General features: G+C 37.9%; 1 protein-coding gene across 2 annotated transcripts in view; it reads left to right on the top strand.

Annotated features, from left to right (window-relative positions):
* The first annotated feature begins 3,893 nt into the window (after nucleotides 1-3,893).
* The window catches only part of PRPF39 (pre-mRNA processing factor 39), a 36,643-nt gene continuing 22,500 nt past the window's right edge, over nucleotides 3,894-18,036 (top strand). The window contains exons 1-2 of one of the 2 annotated variants that reach the window (XM_055418307.2): nucleotides 3,894-4,048; nucleotides 17,273-17,619. In XM_055418307.2, the coding sequence (XP_055274282.1) occupies nucleotides 17,302-17,619 (318 nt within the window). In that variant the 5' untranslated portion in view covers nucleotides 3,894-4,048; nucleotides 17,273-17,301. Of the gene's footprint in view, nucleotides 4,049-17,272; nucleotides 17,620-18,036 lie in introns of those variants that run through there. The other variant, XM_055418309.2, reaches the window with a different exon arrangement.

The raw sequence follows: 18,036 nt of genomic DNA, 5'->3' as shown, positions 1-18,036 counted from the left end.
TTTTGCCTCACCCTATATGATACTTACTATTAAAATAGTTACAGATTCTAAATTTTATTAATTTTGACCATTGCCCTTGTTTCATTGCAAATGTGCCTACTAAAGTGACACTGATTGTTGGATATATTGAAGGTAAATTTTAGATTTGAGGCCAAAGAAGAGCACTGCTACTGCTACTGCTGCTGCTAAGTCACTTCAGTCGTGTCCGACTCTGTGTGACCCCATAGACGGAAGCCCACCAGGCTCCCCCGTCCCGGGGATTCTCCAGGCAAGAGCACTGGAGTGGGTTGCCATTTCCTTCTCCAATGTGTGAAAGTGAAAAGTGAAAGTGAAGTCGCTCAGTCGTGTCCGACCCATAGCGACCCCACGGACTGCAGCCTACCAGGCTCCTCCATCCATGGGATTTTTTAGGCATTGCCTACTATATACATAAACTTAGTCATCCATTATTTTCAGTAGATAAGAGTTTGAATTTTGCATTGAAAAAAGTACAGTAAGTATATGACTATTAATAATGTGGAAACTTCATGCAATCTGTGTGTTTTTGCTATAAATAAAATAACCATAACAGAGTCCCACACCTTAAATATTTTTCTTTATATTAGCAACTTGTTGATACCGAGCATGCAGAAGTCTAGCATTCTATTGCCAAGAGCTGTTACCAATCTGGAAGTCAAAAAGAATTGGAGACTGATAGAACTAAAGAAAAGCTGAAGGTGTAAATAAATTGAAATAAAGGAATTTTTTTTACAAGCAGTGATAGTGATAAAGTCGAACCCCACCAGCACTGCAAATAAAAAAAGAATTTAAATGGCATATTTACCCAACAGAATCAATCGCATATATTTATTTAAAATGTTAACCACAGGACAGTGTTCACAATATGTTAAAGGGGAAAAGCCTGATTACATACAGTGTCTCTATTTATTAAATATACACACACACAAGACAGAACTGGAGTTGTATACACCAATATGAGAATAATGTTGGTAATCTTTGGATAAAAAGTTAATTTTTTCAGTGTACTATTCTGCAATTTTTTTTCAGAAATGAGTACTATGTATTGCCTGTGTAATAAAATTTAAATTGCATAAAATCTGAAATTAAAGATAAGGTAAAGAGAAGAAAATAAAGAGACAAAGTAGTGAAAATCAAAGTGCTTAGGAAGGTAGTGATATGACTAGAAGGAAGATGAGAAGAATGGAAGCAACAAATTATAAACAGCATAAGACTTCGATTTAGAAAGCATGGATTTGGAACCCAGTTTGACTATTACTTGTTAAACCTTACATGTATCCTGCAGATGGGGTGAGGTGCAAAATTAACATGGGATTATGTATGAGAAAGCATTTGTAAAACTCAAATTCTACCCAAAGTTAATTTTCCCAGCAGCAAATGAAGTTTAGGAAAGATGGGCAGAAACCTATAGAAATATTTAGTGCCAAGATAAGCTAATCCTACTTACTTTGTTGCTGGTTAGGTTAAATAGATCAAATGAAGGGAAAATCATTTAAGTACTGTATTAACATTAATGAATTAAAGTCTCATAATGTGTACTGTAAAAGAGTACCTAAACTCTTAATTCATACTTAAACTCTTCTGTGGGCAACAATGGGATAAACATAGATTTCAAAGGATTAAAGTGAATTATAGGTTTAGGAAAATGACCTTTTTTTTTTTCTTTTTAAAATACCGGAGCATGGAATACAGGATCTTCCCTGTAGCTCAGAGAGTAAAGAATCTGCCTGCAATGCAGGAGACCCAGGTTCGATCCCTGGGCCAAGAAGAGCCTCTGGAGAAGGGAATGACAACCCACTCCAGTAGTGTTGCCTGGAGAATCTCATGGACAGAGGAGCCTGGCGAGCCACAGTCCATGGGGTCGCCAAGAGTCGGACACGACTGAGCGACTAACACACACATGGAATGTTTGATTCAGTGCTATGTAAAATTAATACAATAGTGTGGTACTAAATTAAGACCCAGCCTAGAATGTGCTGTTCACCTCTGCGTGTCCTGGGTGCCTGAGCCTATACTGGGCGCTGAATAAATAGTACTTGAATAAAATGTTGAATGTTATATATGTTTTAAGTATATTCTGGAGCAATGTTTTCAAGGATTGTGCTGAATAAATTTGAAAAGTTAACCAGTAGAAGACAAATAGCTGGTCGGAAACACCCATCCGAAGGCATCCGGTGGCAAATGGATTTCATCCAATGTTCCAGCCTAGTGGATTGATAAGGTATGCCTTTCAATGTGTTAAAAGATTGGGAGGTTACCACAAGTTTCAACAAGAAAGAGGGTAGTGATCTACTTCCTAGGCAGGACTCAGAGCCAGATTCTAGACAGCAAAGATCTAAAGAATAGAAGCACTGAGAATTGAAAGAATAGGTCTGAAAGGTACTCTCATGGCAGACATGACTAAACTGATGACATACTTAGATTTGAAACATAAAGGAGTCAAAGTTAATAAAGTTTCTCACTCTAGAGACATGGATGCTGATAACCATTAACTGAAATGGATAATACTCCGAGGAAAAGCAGTTGGTGGGGAAGAGAGAAATGTAATGTTTTTGGACCCCTGTGAGAGGAGTTGACTCTGAAGGCAGAGTTCTGAATTCATTCATGTATTTATTTGCCACTGTCAGGTTTGTGGGATATAAGTTCCCTCAGCAGGAATTGAACCAGGCCTTCAGCAATGAAAGCGCAGAGTCCTAACCACTGGACTGCCAGGGATTTCCTGGGAGAGTTCTGAATTTAAATTGCAGTTTTAATTCACTAAGTCTATGACCAAGAGGATAAGAGGAAAGGGAAGATAGAGAAAAGGGGGAAAATATCCAGCTGGCATGAACAAAAAGGATATTTTTAAATGGATGCTTATTGTTGTTTAATCATTAAGTCACGTCCAACTCTTTCACAACCCCCTGGACAGCAGCCCAAAAGGCTCCTCTGTCCATGGGATTTTCCAGGCAAGAATACTGGAGAGGGTTATTATTTTCTTCTCTAGGGGATCCTCGCAACTCAGGGATAGAAGCTGTGTCTCCTGCATTAGCACGCAAATTCAAGGAACTCTTGGAAAGCATTTTCTGCATTATGCTGGTTGTGGAAGCATTTTCCCTGTAAAAAGCTGTTGAGATGCTTGAAGAAGTGGTAGGTGGTTGACAAGAGGTCAGGTGAATACTGTGGATAACGCAAAACTTCCTGGCTGATGAAGGGATTTATGATTAACAGAAACAGGAAGCATCATCTTGCAGAGACATATTTCTGGAAGCAGACAGATTCCAGAGGAGGAAATTACAGCCCAGTTGTGATACTACTAATCTTGAACTAGAGATTGCCTGGTAAACGGTTAATTCAGGAATCTTGAAACAGAAACAGGAAAAGCCAGATTTGGGGGGAAAACATTTTTTTTAAACTTAGTATGGAAGCACAACTGAAAAGTACGGCTAGGATTGTCAAAATAATGCAGCCTTCATTTGCCCAGGGAATAATCTTACATATCCCTTTAATAATCAGCTCCTCAGGTCCCTAACTCCACTATTGTTTCACTTGCAGGAACCTGGGTGGATCCAGAGTCCAAATATCATCGTGAGATTTATGAGTTTAAGGCTGAATTTCTGTCCATTTTTAAGTACAGGGGTGAAGTTTCGGCAGTTGTTTGCCCAGAAAAGAATAACAGCATTTTTCTTTGGCGGGGCGGGGCGCTGTCTGTGCTTAAGATCTGAGGTACGAAAAGCCCTAAGGACCATCTTTCTGTTTGGGAAGTCCAAGAAGAGGGAACGCCGGGTAGGAGCAGCGGCCAGACTCTCAAAGCAGCGGGGGCGGGGCCTGCTCGGTCCACGTCCCGCGGAGGCCGAGACCTGCGCGCTGCGCAACCACGTGACTCCCTCGCCTCCGGGGGCTCCGACGCATGCGCGCCGTGCTCTCGACGAGGAGGCTGTGGTGCTGGTGGCGACTGCTGTGTTTGTGGGAACGGAGACTGTTAAAGTGCTGTCTTCGACTCTGCTGGCCCAGACTGTGGCTCATGGAATTCAGTGGCATCCACCGTCAGGTCAGCTGGGGCGGGCGTCTTGGAATTGGTCGGGGGTGCGTGGGGGGGCGTGCTGATACGCTGGCCTGGAAGGGGCCTGCCTCGTTTCAGGCCGCGCCGGGGCTGCGGCCTCCCTCTCCCGCCCTGTTTTGAGGCCTGATTTGGCCTCGCGGCCCAGCTGTCCATCCCTTACCATTCCCACCTGTTGGGTGGAGCAGTGCGAGGTTTCTTTTCTTAGACCACACGTTTCTCCGCCGGCGCCTTAGGCCGGGCGGGGGATTGTGGGCCTCAGCTTGGATTTAGGAAGCGCTTTGGGGATAAGCCTAAAGCCCATGCTTTCGCGAGAGCTGGGAACCAGTGTGGCTGGGACGACTGGAAGTGGAAGGAACCCAGAGGTTTGGGAGAATGTGATACAAATTGGGTAAAGCTTTTAGGCGCCTTGTAGGGCGCGTTTCGCGTTCCGACTGAAGCCACACTCTAGGACTCTTGAGTTACAGCACCCCAAAGATCAGTTAAAGCTTTTGGCAGGATAGGTTGGAAGCAGAAAAACCAGTGTTTATCTTTTGTAGCCAGAGACCAACACTGCTGTTTTTCTCGTTCTAAAAATCACATCTTCAATTAGTATTATGTACTATATTTATGCCAACTAAAATATTACCTTTAAGTTTTAATATTCCTGTTCAGAAATACTTAACACTTTTTTACGGTTGTAAAGGTTGACGCCTGGAAAAGCATTGGAACTTAAGTATTTTGGGTTTTGAGAACTATTAAATGGATTGAAAAAACAAGCAAATACTGTCAGGTGTATTCTTCCCCTCCCCCATTCTGAAGTTGCAGAAGTTGGAATTTTTCCACTGTTTGGCCGCTGGTAGGGATAATGTTAATGAAAGGAGTTCTGCTAAAGAAGACAAGTTCTCAAGATCGTGAACTCTGGAATAATTAGGGGTTACCAAAGATGGCTAATTAGTAGGTAGTGTGAGATATTTGAAGTGAGAATTGAAAAGCGGAATTTTTTTAGTGTCATGATATTTGGAAGTGATTTTACTTGCTTACCTCTAATTGAATACGAAAAAGAATCTTATAAATCAAACGATAGAAAGTATGTGTGGCTTTTTTTCAAGAGAAAGATTCAGTTCAGTTCAGTCGCTCAGTCGTGTCCGACTCTCCGCGACCCCGTGAATCACAGCACGCCAGGCCTCCCTGTCCATCACCAACTCCCGGAGTTCACTCAAACTCATTAGTAGATGTATAAAATAGATAAACAACAAGGTTCTTACTGTATAGCACAGGAAGCTATATCAATCTTAGGTAATAATGTAAATAAGAGAGAAGAGACCCTTCCGTGGTATGCCAGCAAATAATACCGCATAAAATATAGGATTTAAAATTTTTTTTTGAAAAATAGCCAGAGGAGAAAGAAAATAATTCCAGCCAAAGGATAATTTTTTTTTCCCAAAAATATGAAGATGGTGCAAACATTTATGTAAATAAATAAAGTCCAGTTTCTGGAACGTAGCAAGTGCTTAATATATGGAAACTATAAAAAGGTCAGTCTGTATAAACATTCTGCTCAGCCTCTGAAAACAGTTGCCAAAGCCAGTGATTATGATAGTCTCTTTTTTTCCAAACACTCTGAGTCTTTAGATTAGCTAATCTGTGGATGAGGCACCGAATGATTTAAGGATTGCAAAGGGAGTTGATTTGCATACTCAGACTCCTGAGTTTCAGTCCTTAGTGATGACTTCAGATTTTTATGTGTTCTATTTATGAAAAGAATAATAAATGGTATGATTTTGGTACCTCTGTCAGCATAAATGCCTATAAAAAGATTAAGGTAATAGATCAGATTTCTCATTTTAATTGAGTATTTCTCATTTAATTAAAAATTAAATCATCCTCCAAAAGAGCTTTTAAATGTTACGATGGTATATTGAATTCTTAGATAAATGTATCTTATAACTGAACTAAAACTTAAAATGTATGATGTAGAACTGTACTTTTTTATGTACTGCTTATTCACGTTTAATATGTCATTTTTCTCTTACACTTATGGACTTTATGCATCTCATTACAGTTTTACATACAAAAGTGCAAAGTAGTAAAAAGGCGTGAGTTGAGAACAGAAGGAAATTTTTGTTATTCTGAGAGAATATCATGAGCACAGGCTCAGGCATGAGCATGTGTTGTCCTCTGTAAATAACAGTAAGGAATACTGTTGGATTAATACGTTTGGAAAGTTAAGTTGGGACCAGATATATCACTCAGTCTTTCAACATTTATTGTGCTGTTGTATACTAGACACTTTCAGATTCTAGGGACATAGTAGTGAACGAAACCAGGGACTGGGTTCTCAGTGAATTTAATATTCCAATAATAATTTATGTGTAGCAGTGTTTTTCCTTTTTTTTGACTGCAGCCCATAATAGGATGTACATTTAACATTGCAGTTCAATAATCTAGTAGTTAGATTCTGTGTGTATTTCAACAGTATGCCCTTAATGTGTGCAATGCACTCTGATTTTTCTTTTCTATTCTGTATTTTTTCTTTAAAAAAAAAAAAGCTGGTGCAGGCATTCTGAAGTTTGAAAAACATTATTCACAAGGGGAGATAATTATAACATAACAGTGTTAATGAAGAGGATAGTTAATTTTTATAGCAAGGTATGTGTGATTATTTGTGCATGAGGCTTAGAGAGGTTAAGTAACATGCTCAAAGTTCCCTAATGAGTAACCGGGCCAGATCTTTAATTCACTTCTATCAGGCTTTAACCCAAGTGTTTATTATACAACTTCCCAATTGTTATGAAAGTAATAAGCTAGGTTTAGGACTCTGGGTGGGGAGGGTAAGGACTGTGATGCTTTTTTACTTATTATACTGTGGGTTAAGTGTGTATTATACCTCCATGTGTACTGTATCTCCACGTATTGGTAGACCTGAGCCTTACTGTGAAGGAATTTGTAATCTAGAAAGGAAAAGACATCGAATGAGTATCACAAATGTGATTGTGTGCCTTGAAAGAATGATGTGGAAGCATCATTGAGGGAAACTAATTTGCAGGATCTAGGAATACGTTTCAGTCAGGGATGTTTAAATTTGCCCAGATTAGTTAGTGGGCTTTAGTTAGGTTGAAGGCTTTGAGTGGGAGTGTGAGAGTGGGGTAGAGAGTCGGGGCAGCATTCCAGACAGACGGAAGAAACGACATACACTAAGGTCCTGAAGCTGAAATGAGCTGAACTGGAAAACACAACAAAACAAGGTAAATGTGATATGTTAGAAAAAGGGCAAGAAGAGATAGCCTTTCAAGGAGAAAGTCATCATTACTGTTGGATACAGTGAAGAGTAGATCAGAAAGGTGAATCAGAACATGTCCAGTTTGTTTTATAAACAAAGAGATTGTGACTTTGGGAGAATTTCAGAGTAGTGATAAAGAAGAATCCAAATTTAAGGGTAAATGGAGATAATAGAAAATCTCTGTGGACAGTGACTTCAGCCATGAAATTAAAAGACACTTGCTCCTTGGAGGAAAGCAGTGACAAACCTAGACAGCGTATTAAAAAGCAGAGACATCACTTTGCCAGCAAAAGTCTATACAGTCAAAGCTGTGGTTTTTTCTAGTAGTCATGTACAGATGTGAGAGTTGGACCATAAGACTGAGAGCTGAAGAGCTGATGCTTTCAATTTGTGGTGCTGGAGAACCCTCTTGAGAGTCCCTTGGACTGCAGGGAGATCAGACCTAAAGGAAATCCTAAAGCAAATCAGCCCTGACTATTCACTGAAAGGACTGATGGTAAAGCTGAAGGTCCAGTACTTTGGCCAGCTGATGCAAAGAGCCGACTCACTGGAAAAGACTCCAATGCTGGGAAAGATTGAAGGCAAAAGGAGAAGGGGGGCGGCAGAGGCAGGATGCTTAGATAGCATCACCAACTCAGTGGACATGTATTTGAGCAAGCTCTGGGAGATAGTGGAGGACAAAGGAGCCTGGTGTGCTGCAGTCCGTGAGGTCGGAAAGAGTTGGACACAACTTAGTAACTGAACAACAAGGAGGGTGTAGAGTAGAGATAAGCTTAGACAGCTTCACTGTCTTTCTGTTGTACTTGAAACAAAATCTAAATCCTCAGCATAGCTTATGATTGTCCTTTGGTTGTTTTATAAGTTAAGCTAAGTTATAGTATGTATATTATAAATTGTTATATAAAAGAGAGAGATTTTTACATATTTGAAGGGTAATGGAAGTAATCTAATATACTAAGAGAAACCGATAAGGAGAGCATGAAGATAATTTAAGAAGCAACATGTTTGAGAAGACAGGTGGGAGAAGTGATCCAAGTCATTAGTTCAGAGTTTGACCATTGATAGCAGCAGAGATACTTCATCCGTTGTGACCAAGGGAAGGAGGAAGACAAATAATTGTATTTCAGTTTTTATAGTAGTGCTATAATAGGGATACAGAACAAATACTTTGAGAGCAAAAGGGAGGGAAGATTATAAAAGAGGTGAGGGAAAACACAGAAACACGGGCAGAATACTTTTTGACATGAAGCAGTCCAGGGATTGAACCCGTGTCTTCTTCATTGGCAGGTGGAATTTTTTTTTCCCCAAAATATTTATTTATTTGGCTGTGTTAGGTCTTAATTGCAGCACATGAGATCTTCATTGTGATGCACAGACTCTCTAGTTTTGGTGCTCAGGCTCTGTAGTTGTGGCACACAGGCTCCAGAGCTCAGGGGTTCAGCTTAGTTGCTCCAGCATGTGGAAATCTTAGTTCCCTGACCAGGGATCAAACCTGTGTCCCCTGCATCACAAGGCAGATTCTTGACCCTGGACCAACAAGGAAGTCACAGCAGGTGGATGTTTAACCTCTGGACCACTGGGGAAGTTTGACATTGCTTTTTTTCCCCCCTCAATATTGCTTTTTGAAAATAGACATTTAGAGACTTCCCTGCAGTCCAGTGGTTATGCTCCCAATGTCGGGGCCGTGGGTTCAATCCTTGGTCAGGGAACTAAAATCCTGCAAGTCGCAAAAAATAAATATTAAAATAGGTGTTTACATGAGGGGATTTACTTTGATGTACTTAATAAAGACAAATTTTAGAAAGAATTCAAGTCGAATTGAGGGATATTTAAGCAAATCCTTTCATAATGTCTCTTACTGATCTGTTTTTTTGTGAACATGCCAAGCAAAGCAATTATCTCAGAACATGCTCTTTCTGCTGCCTGTAATTTTCTTCCTCTAGATAGCTGCATGACTGGCTTTCCTGCTACCTCATCCTCTCTTTTATTCTTAGCACTTGATACCACATATATATATATAAAATTTACTTAGAGAAAAAAGCCTCCATCTCCCCCACTGTAATGTCTGCTCCTTGAGAACAGGGATTTTGTTTTGTTCACAGCTAAATTGTCCTTTTCCATATAGTATAGCCAGCAAAAAAACCTGGATGTTCGTTATTTGAAGAGGGTAAAACCAGAGAAGTTGGCATAACTGGTGGGAGGTGGGGCAGGGGTGAAGGGTCTTAGTGAAAATGGGAAATTGAATGAAAGTCTGTGTGTTGAATGGTGAGATCACAGGCCTGGTTTGTCTTCTTTGCTCCCAGCATGCTTGTTGCCTTACTTAAGTTGAAACATTCTTCTTTGGCAAAACATAAAACCCAAGGGAAATAGTGTAGAACACTGACATTTAATGGGTTCTACCCTCAAAGACATTACTTTGCCAGTTAAAGGTCCATTTAGTCAAGGCTATGGTTTTTCCCGTGGTCATGTATGGATGTGAGAGTTGGACTGTGAAGAGAGCTGATCGCCGAAGAATTGATGCTTTTGAACTGTGGTGCTGGAGAAGACTCTTGAGAGTCCCTTATACTGCAAGGAGATCCAACCAGTCCATTCTAAAGGAGATCAATCCTGGATGTTCATTGGAAGGACTGATGCTAAAGCTGAAATTCCAATACTTTGGCCACCTCATGCGACGAGTTGACTCACTGGAAAAGAGTCTGATGCTGGGGGGATTGGGGGTGGGAGGAGACAGGGACGACAGAGAATGAGATGGCTGGATGGCATCACCAACTCGATGGACGTGAGTTTGAGTGAACTCCGGGAGTTGGTGATAGACAGGGAGGCCTGGCGTGCTGTGATTCATGGAGTCGCAAAGAGTCGGACACGACTAAGCGACTGAACTGAACTGAACCCTCAAAGAATGCCATCCTAAGAATTCCCAGTGGTTAGGACTCTGAGATTTCACTGCTAAGGGTGCAGGTTCGATTTCTGGTTGGGGTAATAAGGTCCTGTGAGCTGTGCAGCATGGCAACCCTCCCCCCCTCAATAAAAAAGAATGCCATCCTGCACTGAAGCCCACCCATTGCCAGCTTTGTCTGGTTTGTTTTGTATTGCCTCATACCTATTCTTGAACAAGGATTTGATGATCACTATACTTGAGAGACCAAAACAAGTAGTCAAAGACACTCAGAAGAGACAGTGCTGAGAACAAGAGAATTTAAAGTGTATTATAGAAATAGCAGGAGATGCTGCACCAGTGAAAAAGGAATATTGATTATTCAAAGAATAAAGAAATGAAAGTTTAAAATTTAGCTTATATATTAAAAACTCAGTAAAAGGGTTATTGCAGAGTAGAATAAGTGAAAGGAATAGAAGAAAAATCTGGGAAAAAATAAATAGAGGATCAATCCAGGAGGTCCAACATTTGAGCAGTGTGAAAACAACAGAGAAAACCAAGCAAAGAAAATTATCAAATAAATAATAGATATAGAATGTAAGAACCAAATGAATGCCTTGCAGAATGACTGGGAAAGACTCATCTTAAGGCACACTGTTATGCAATTTCAGAACATCTGGGATAAACAGAGAAACTAAAAGCTTCCATGGAGATAAAAACAGGTCACATGTAGAGGGTAAGAAATAAAAATGTCAGATTTTCTCAACAGGGACATCAGATGGTAGGAAACAGTGAATAAATTGCTTTAAAACTTTTAAGAAAAAAGTTTTTCATTCTAGAATTTTATACTCATTTATTCATGAGGATTTTAGAATTGGAAAGTCTAACATTTTTTCACCCCACATACCTTTTTTCAGAGTTAGACATATGGTTCTGTACAAGATGAAGTAAATCAAGGAAGAAATAGATTTTGTTATAAATGAGATTCACCCCAGGGGATAAATGAAAGGAATTCTTTATATCAAAATGAAGAGACAAACCTAGATAAGACAGGCAAATCTAAATTGTTGGCAGAAGGTTAGATGGTTTCAGAAAGGATGGCACCAGAAGGGGAAATGGAATTGATAAGTATGAGTGACAGTTGTTTTGAAGGACCTTTATAAGGTCTATTCAAGGATGTGGAGTCAGTTTTCAAAGGCAGTGAAGCATATGAAAATGATAGATTTAAAGAGGTAGAAGCAAGGCAGTGTGATTATAGCATACGAAGTAGCTTGAAAAAAATGTTTACATAGGCATGCTAATGTAATCCCATATTTTCAGATAAATACTGTGTTGATTACCACTAGTTTTTTGAAGTCAAAGTCAATAGGATTTTTTCCACCTCCTAAAATCTCTTCACAGTGAATTATAGATGCACTGTAAAGTTTATTTTTATTTTCCTTGTTAATTTTAAAGTTGTTTAGCCACTAAGTCATGTCTGACTCTCGCAACTCCATGGACTGTAGCCCACCAGGCTTTTCTGTACATGGGGTTTTCCAGGCAAGAATACTGGGAGTGGGATGCCATTTCCTCCTCTAGGGGATCTTCCCAACCCAGGGATCGAACCCCAGTCTCCTGCATTGCAGGTGGATTCTTTGCCACTGAGCCACCTAGGAGAAAATTTTAAAATATAACATCTTAAGTTTGGATAACACTCTGCAGGAACTTGTTTGAAGTGATATCTTCATTTATGTGAGTTTATAGTTTTAGCATTGTGGCATGCATTTATCTCATCCGATGTTCTCAACGGCCCTGTGAAGCAGGTAGTATAAGTATTACTAGTCTTCTTTCGAAGTGAGGAAAGTAAGACTGACTAGAATCTCATCCTTTTAAGGGAGAGAGGTAGGACTCACCCTCCTCTACCCTCTTGTAATATTTACCATACTAGTAATGAAAGAACTGAAAGTTCTAATTCCTAGTCTCTTGTATTTCCTCTTTTCTAATTGAATTATAGTTTAGCTGTCTTCTCCATCAAAAAAATTTTTTACTGTAGTAAAAACACATAAAATTGACCTTCTTAACCTTTTTTTTTAATAAAAGCTGCACAGCACAGCAGACATGTGGGATCTTGGTTCCCCTGACTAGAGAGCGAACATGCACCCCCTACAGTGGAAGCACGAACTCTTAACCACTTGATCACCTGAGGAAGCCTCTTAACCATTTATAAGTGTACAGTTCAGTAGTGTTGTGTATTTTCACATGGTTGTTTTAACAGATTTCCAGAACTTTTTCATTTTATACCCATGGAATTGTACCCATTAAAACAACAACCCCCCTTTTCTCCATTTCTAGTCCCTCGTAACCACCATCAGCTTTCTGTTTCTATGAATTCGACTACTCTAAATACCTTATATAAGTAGACTCATGTAGCATTTGTCTTTTTGTGACAGGCTTTTTTCACTTAGCATAATTTCCTCAGGATTCATCCATGTAGTGTATGATAGGATTTCCTTCATTTTAAAGACTGAATGATATTCCAGTGTTTGGTATATCACATTTTATTTATTTCTTCATCTGTGTTGGACATTTGGGTTGCTTACTCCTTTGACTGTTTTGGATAGTGTGGCTGTGAACGTGGCTATACAGATAGCTCTTTGAAACCTGGCTTTCAGTTAGTTTGAATATATACTCAGAAGTGGGGTTTTGGATTATATGGTAATTCTGTTTTTAATTTTTTGAGGAAACCCCATTTTGTCTTTTATATCAGTTGCACCATCTTATAATCCCACCGTAAGTGCACAAAGGTTCCAATTTCACCTCATTCTTGCCAAAACTTGCTTCCTGTTTTATTTTTTGATAGTAGCCATCCTAATGGGTGTGAGGTGATACTGTGAATTCCATTTGCATTTCTATGTTAATCAGTGATATTGAGCATCTTTTCATGTGTTTGTTGGCCATTTGTGTATCTTCTTTGGAAAAATGTCTTTTTAAATCTTTTTTTTCATTTTTTAATTGAGTTTTTGTTGTTCAGTTATAGAAGTTCTTTATGTATTTTATGTATTAACTGCTAATCAGATATAAGATTTACAGATGTTTCCTCCTATTCGGCCATTTGCCTTTTAACTTTTGTCCTTTGATGCACAGAAGTTTTAGTTTGATGTAGCTCCATTTGTCTATTTTTGCTTTTGTTGCCTGGGCTTTTGGTATCATAGCCAAGAAAGCATTGCCAAGTCCACTTTCATGAAACTTTCCCCCTATATTTTCTTCTAGGAGTTCGAGAGTTTTAGGCTTTACTTTTAGGTTTTTAATCCATTTGGGGTTAATTTTTATATATGCTGTAAGTTAAGGGTTTAGCTTCATTTTTTTTTTTTTTTGCATGTGACTATCCAGTTTTCCCAGCACCATTTGTTTAAGAGACTGTCATTTCCCCATTGAGTAATCTTGTAACCCTTGTCCAACATTATTTCTGGGCTTTATGTTTTTATTCTATTGGTCTGTTTATGCTAGTACCACACCATTGTCTTCTTCCTTTTGATAATTATTTTTTTACACTTTTGCCATTTTATGTCACAAGTTCAAAGTTAATGGTTGTTGTTAAGAATATACTGGTACTAGTTAGTAATTGCCATATTATGAAGTATACGTTAGAATAATTTATTTAAAAATAACTTTAGTGTGTTTTTCTTTTGGTCCTGTGATTTTTGAAGTAATCAGAAAAATGATCTCCCTGAGGATAAGGCTGGTGTTCTTAACTCTTTTTAAAACACTGTAGTTGCAGGGTGTGGAGTAAGTGATAGTCTGTGATGATGCAGGGGTGTGGTAAATTTGCTGATTCCAGAAAAAACTTATGTCCCACTTAAGTATGCAGTTAGAATAGGGCAGGTAGTAAATGACTTAGGATGTATCAGCGAACAGTCTTTTTTTGTTTGTTTTGGCAGTATGCTTTGAAATAAAAAAACACAAAATAATGACTAATTTATGTCTGGAAAATTAATCTTCAGTAGTGTCTTTTCTTTAATGTAGGGAACAAAAGAGACCAAAATAAGTTGAAGATTTTCTGTGCCTTTTCCTAGGATCAAAAATGGTAAACCTGGAAAAGTTTATAACAATAATCAGTAATTCAGTAGAAGGAGACTGTTTTTTCTAGATTTGATTGTTTATGATTTTTCTCAAATTCCTCTTGTTCTACCGTTCCTACTTTCATTTCACTTTCCCAATGCAGGCCCTCTTCATTCTGATCAGTCTTATCTCCTTGTCTTGGAACCAATCCTAATTTCCATCTTCTTATCTGCTGTTAATAAGAAAGGTTGTTCTGTCAAGTCTAGTGGTCTATTTCCTATTTTGTAATAATTTATTATTCTTTTTCTATTGTTCTAAAAGCTATAGCTTTTCAAAGTGAAGACTAAATTCTGTTTCATAAAGTTTTGCTAGATGCCTATGGTTTTCAATAGATTTCTCTAAATTTTGACTTGTTTCATTTGAAATTTTATATAATTGCTTTGCATGTTTTTGATCTCTTTCCAACTAGTTCAAAAGCCTTAGAATGAAAACTATCTGTTATTCTCTACAGGGAATGTAGTATAGTGCTGTATATGCATCAAGTAGTGGAAACTTTTTGTCCGCACCAGACCTCTCCCCACTTCCCTTTGTCTTCACCCCTTCTCTGCTGCTGCTAAGTCGCTTCAGTCGTGTCCGACTCTGTGCGACCCCATAGACAGCAGCCACCAGGCTCTGCTGTCCTGGGATTCTCCAGGCAACAACACTGGAGTGGGTTGCCATTTCCTTCTCTAGTACATGAAAGTGAAAAGTGAAAGTGAAGTCACTCAGTTGTATCTGACTCTTAGCGACCCCATGGACTGCAGCCTACCAGGCTCCTCCATCCATGGGGTTTTCCAGGCAAGAGTACTGGAGTGGGGTGCCATTGCCTTCTCCGCATCCCTTCTCTACCTCCTTTTAAAAAAATACTCCCCAGAGTTACCTTATAACTAATTCTTTCAGTGGCATTCAGCCTCAGATTCATTTGATTTAACATGTTAAATTTATCCTTTTTGGGGAAAAATTTTGCTTCATCCTGCATTTTGAAATTAGTATAATAATACTGCATTTTAAAATCTGGAGTTCAAATCTCTGTGACAATCTAAAAGATGCCCTCCATACACACACAAAGAATATGTGGATAATGTGGACTTAGGATGTGAAATAGCATTTAAGAAAAAAAAGAAAATAGAAATTCAACCTTGTAGTTAAAGAAATGCAAATCAAAATGAGGTACTACTTTCTGTTTTTCATTTTTAATCAGATGAAAAAAACTAAGTTTCTTGATATGTAGGGCTAACAAGGGGAGATGGAAAAATGAACATTCTCATGCATTGTGGGTTAGTGAGGAATGTACTTTTCTGCAAGTAATAGAAAAACCCATCTATTGATAATAGTTTAAGCAAATAGGGACTTACTTTCTGTTGTATTATAAAGTTGGCATGTGAGCAGTTTGATGATGTCAGACAGAGCTGGCATTTCTTCATTTTTCTGGCCAGTTCTTGTGACTTTGTTAATATAGGTTGTTTCAGATATGTTCACATTCAAGTTAAGAATAAAGTGGTAGAGAGCCTACACTATTTGCTGACTGTCCTTTTTATCAAAAAAACAAAATCTTTACAAGAGCTCTGCAGCAGATGTCTTTTTCAGTCTCATAATCCTTACATGGGATTAGGTATATTGCCACTCTGAACAAAAACAAGCATCAGCCCAAAATATTAATTTTGGCTAATATTAACACCAACTAATATTTTTAGTATATTTTATTTGGTATAAATTCTTACAGATCTGTGTGTAGCATCTATATAATATATATGTAGCAGATATTTTTCTATATTAACACAGGTGCACATATTTCTTTTATTATTTCATTGTACAGATACGGCATTTATTAAAGCAATGTACTTAATACTGCCATCTCTTTTCACTATAATACAGTGTTCTAGGGAATGCTTTATTAGTAAAGCTACAATCCTTCCATATGTTTATTGGTCACTTGGGTTTCTTTCAATTACTACCTTTAAAGCCTTAATCTTTTAAATTATATTGTACTGTGTTAACTACTTACGTATTCGGTGTGTAGTTTAGGAGTAAATAAATTTTATGGTCTGTTTAGTTTTGAGAATAATCCCTAATTTAAAAAAAAAGACATGCCCTATAATTTAATGATTCGGTTTCCATTTTAAACTGTTAGTGGAAGAGATGAAGTGAATTGTGAAAAAATAATAATTTTTTATTTTATGGCTTTAACTGTAAGATGACTTAATTTAAAAGATTTTACGAAGTAATTATCCAGGTGGTAAAACTTTGATAAGTACAGTTTTTTGTGCTTTTTTTCATTTTTCCTTTGGCTGCCTGGCTTATGGGATCTAAGTTCCCCAACCAGGGATCAAACCCAGGGCCCCAGCAGTGAGAGCAGCGAATCCTAAATCACTGGGTTGCCAGGGAATTCTCTCATAAATATGTTTTTAATAATATTTATTCACTTTAAAAGTCACTGTTTAATTTTTTTAATAATATATGTCTTCTATAATAAAATCTTCTAGAATTAAAAATTATAACTATATGTCAACAATATTAACCTTCTCTTTTCTAAAAATCTGCCCTGAGCTATGTTATGCATTTCCCGCTGGAATATTTATGTCCATTACCACTGATTGTTTTATTAGTTTTACCTTTAGCCTCCAGGACAGATATTAAAAATATTGCTGTTTGCCAGGATTGGTAGCAGGATAGAATTCAGACATTAAATTTTAGATTCTTAGCAGCTGAGAAGCATTGAATTCAAGATATGGTTGCTTCTTTAGGGAGCTAGCACAATAATCAGTTGTTTTGTAGATGAAAGAACTAGTTTTTGCTCAGTCAATAAAGTGGCAGAATTTTGGAAAATTTATATGTTATAGAATTATTTTATAATGTAAAAGCTACTAAACCTGATTATGACTTACAGGAGAGCTCAAGAATCAAGTTAATATATTCTTTTAATAGCTAACTTACGCTTTTAAAAGATGGCTTTGATAATGCCAAATAAACATTTGGAAGATGTTTCTCTTTGTTTCCACAGATCATTAACTGAAGTCGAAATAAACAGCTATGCAAAACTCTCACATGGATGAGTACAGAAATTCCAGTAATGGCAGCATAGGCAGCAGTTCAGAGGCAGTGGTAGAGCAGTCTGCTGATTTTAGTACTGAGATTATGAATGTTACAGAAATGGAGCAGTCACCCGACGGATCTCCCAATGTGAACACAACTACAGAAGAAAATGAAATAGCAAGTACTGTGGACCTTCCAGTGACAGAAACAGAAGCAAATTTCCCTCCAGAATATGAAAAGTTTTGGAAAACTGTAGAAAGTAATCCTCAGGATTTTACAGGCTGGGTATATTTGCTTCAGTATGTAGAACAGGAGGTTAGTAATTATTTCAATGGGATTAGATTAAACAACTAATATCAGACTAAGCCTTATTGTTTTGTAATTGAAGTTGCCTCTTTTATGATTTTCAGATTAAGTTGAATAAATAATATATATTTTAGCTTCAAAAAATAGCTTTCATGGCATTTGTACGTTATAGAAAGTATTATAATCAAATTCTAATATTTGTAAAGACTGGTGTGTGTACGTATGTGTGTATAAAATTGCTAAAATAAAAGATAATTACCCTGCTGTTTGACAGAATTAGTTACTTCTGTTTCAAAGCTGTCGAGTGTATAGTTTTTAAGCCTGCTGTTTATTTTATTTGAGACAGTACAGGCATACCTCATTTTATTGCGCTTTACTTTATTGAACTTCATAGATACTACATTTTTCACAAATTAAAGGTTTGTG

This window comes from Moschus berezovskii, chromosome 21, assembly GCF_049115385.1.
Source record: "Moschus berezovskii isolate FMDL1 chromosome 21, NW_MosBer_1.0, whole genome shotgun sequence".
Lineage (NCBI taxonomy): Eukaryota > Metazoa > Chordata > Mammalia > Artiodactyla > Moschidae > Moschus > Moschus berezovskii.
Note: the sequence above shows the minus strand (reverse complement) of the source record. Positions and strands in the feature narration are given on the sequence as shown.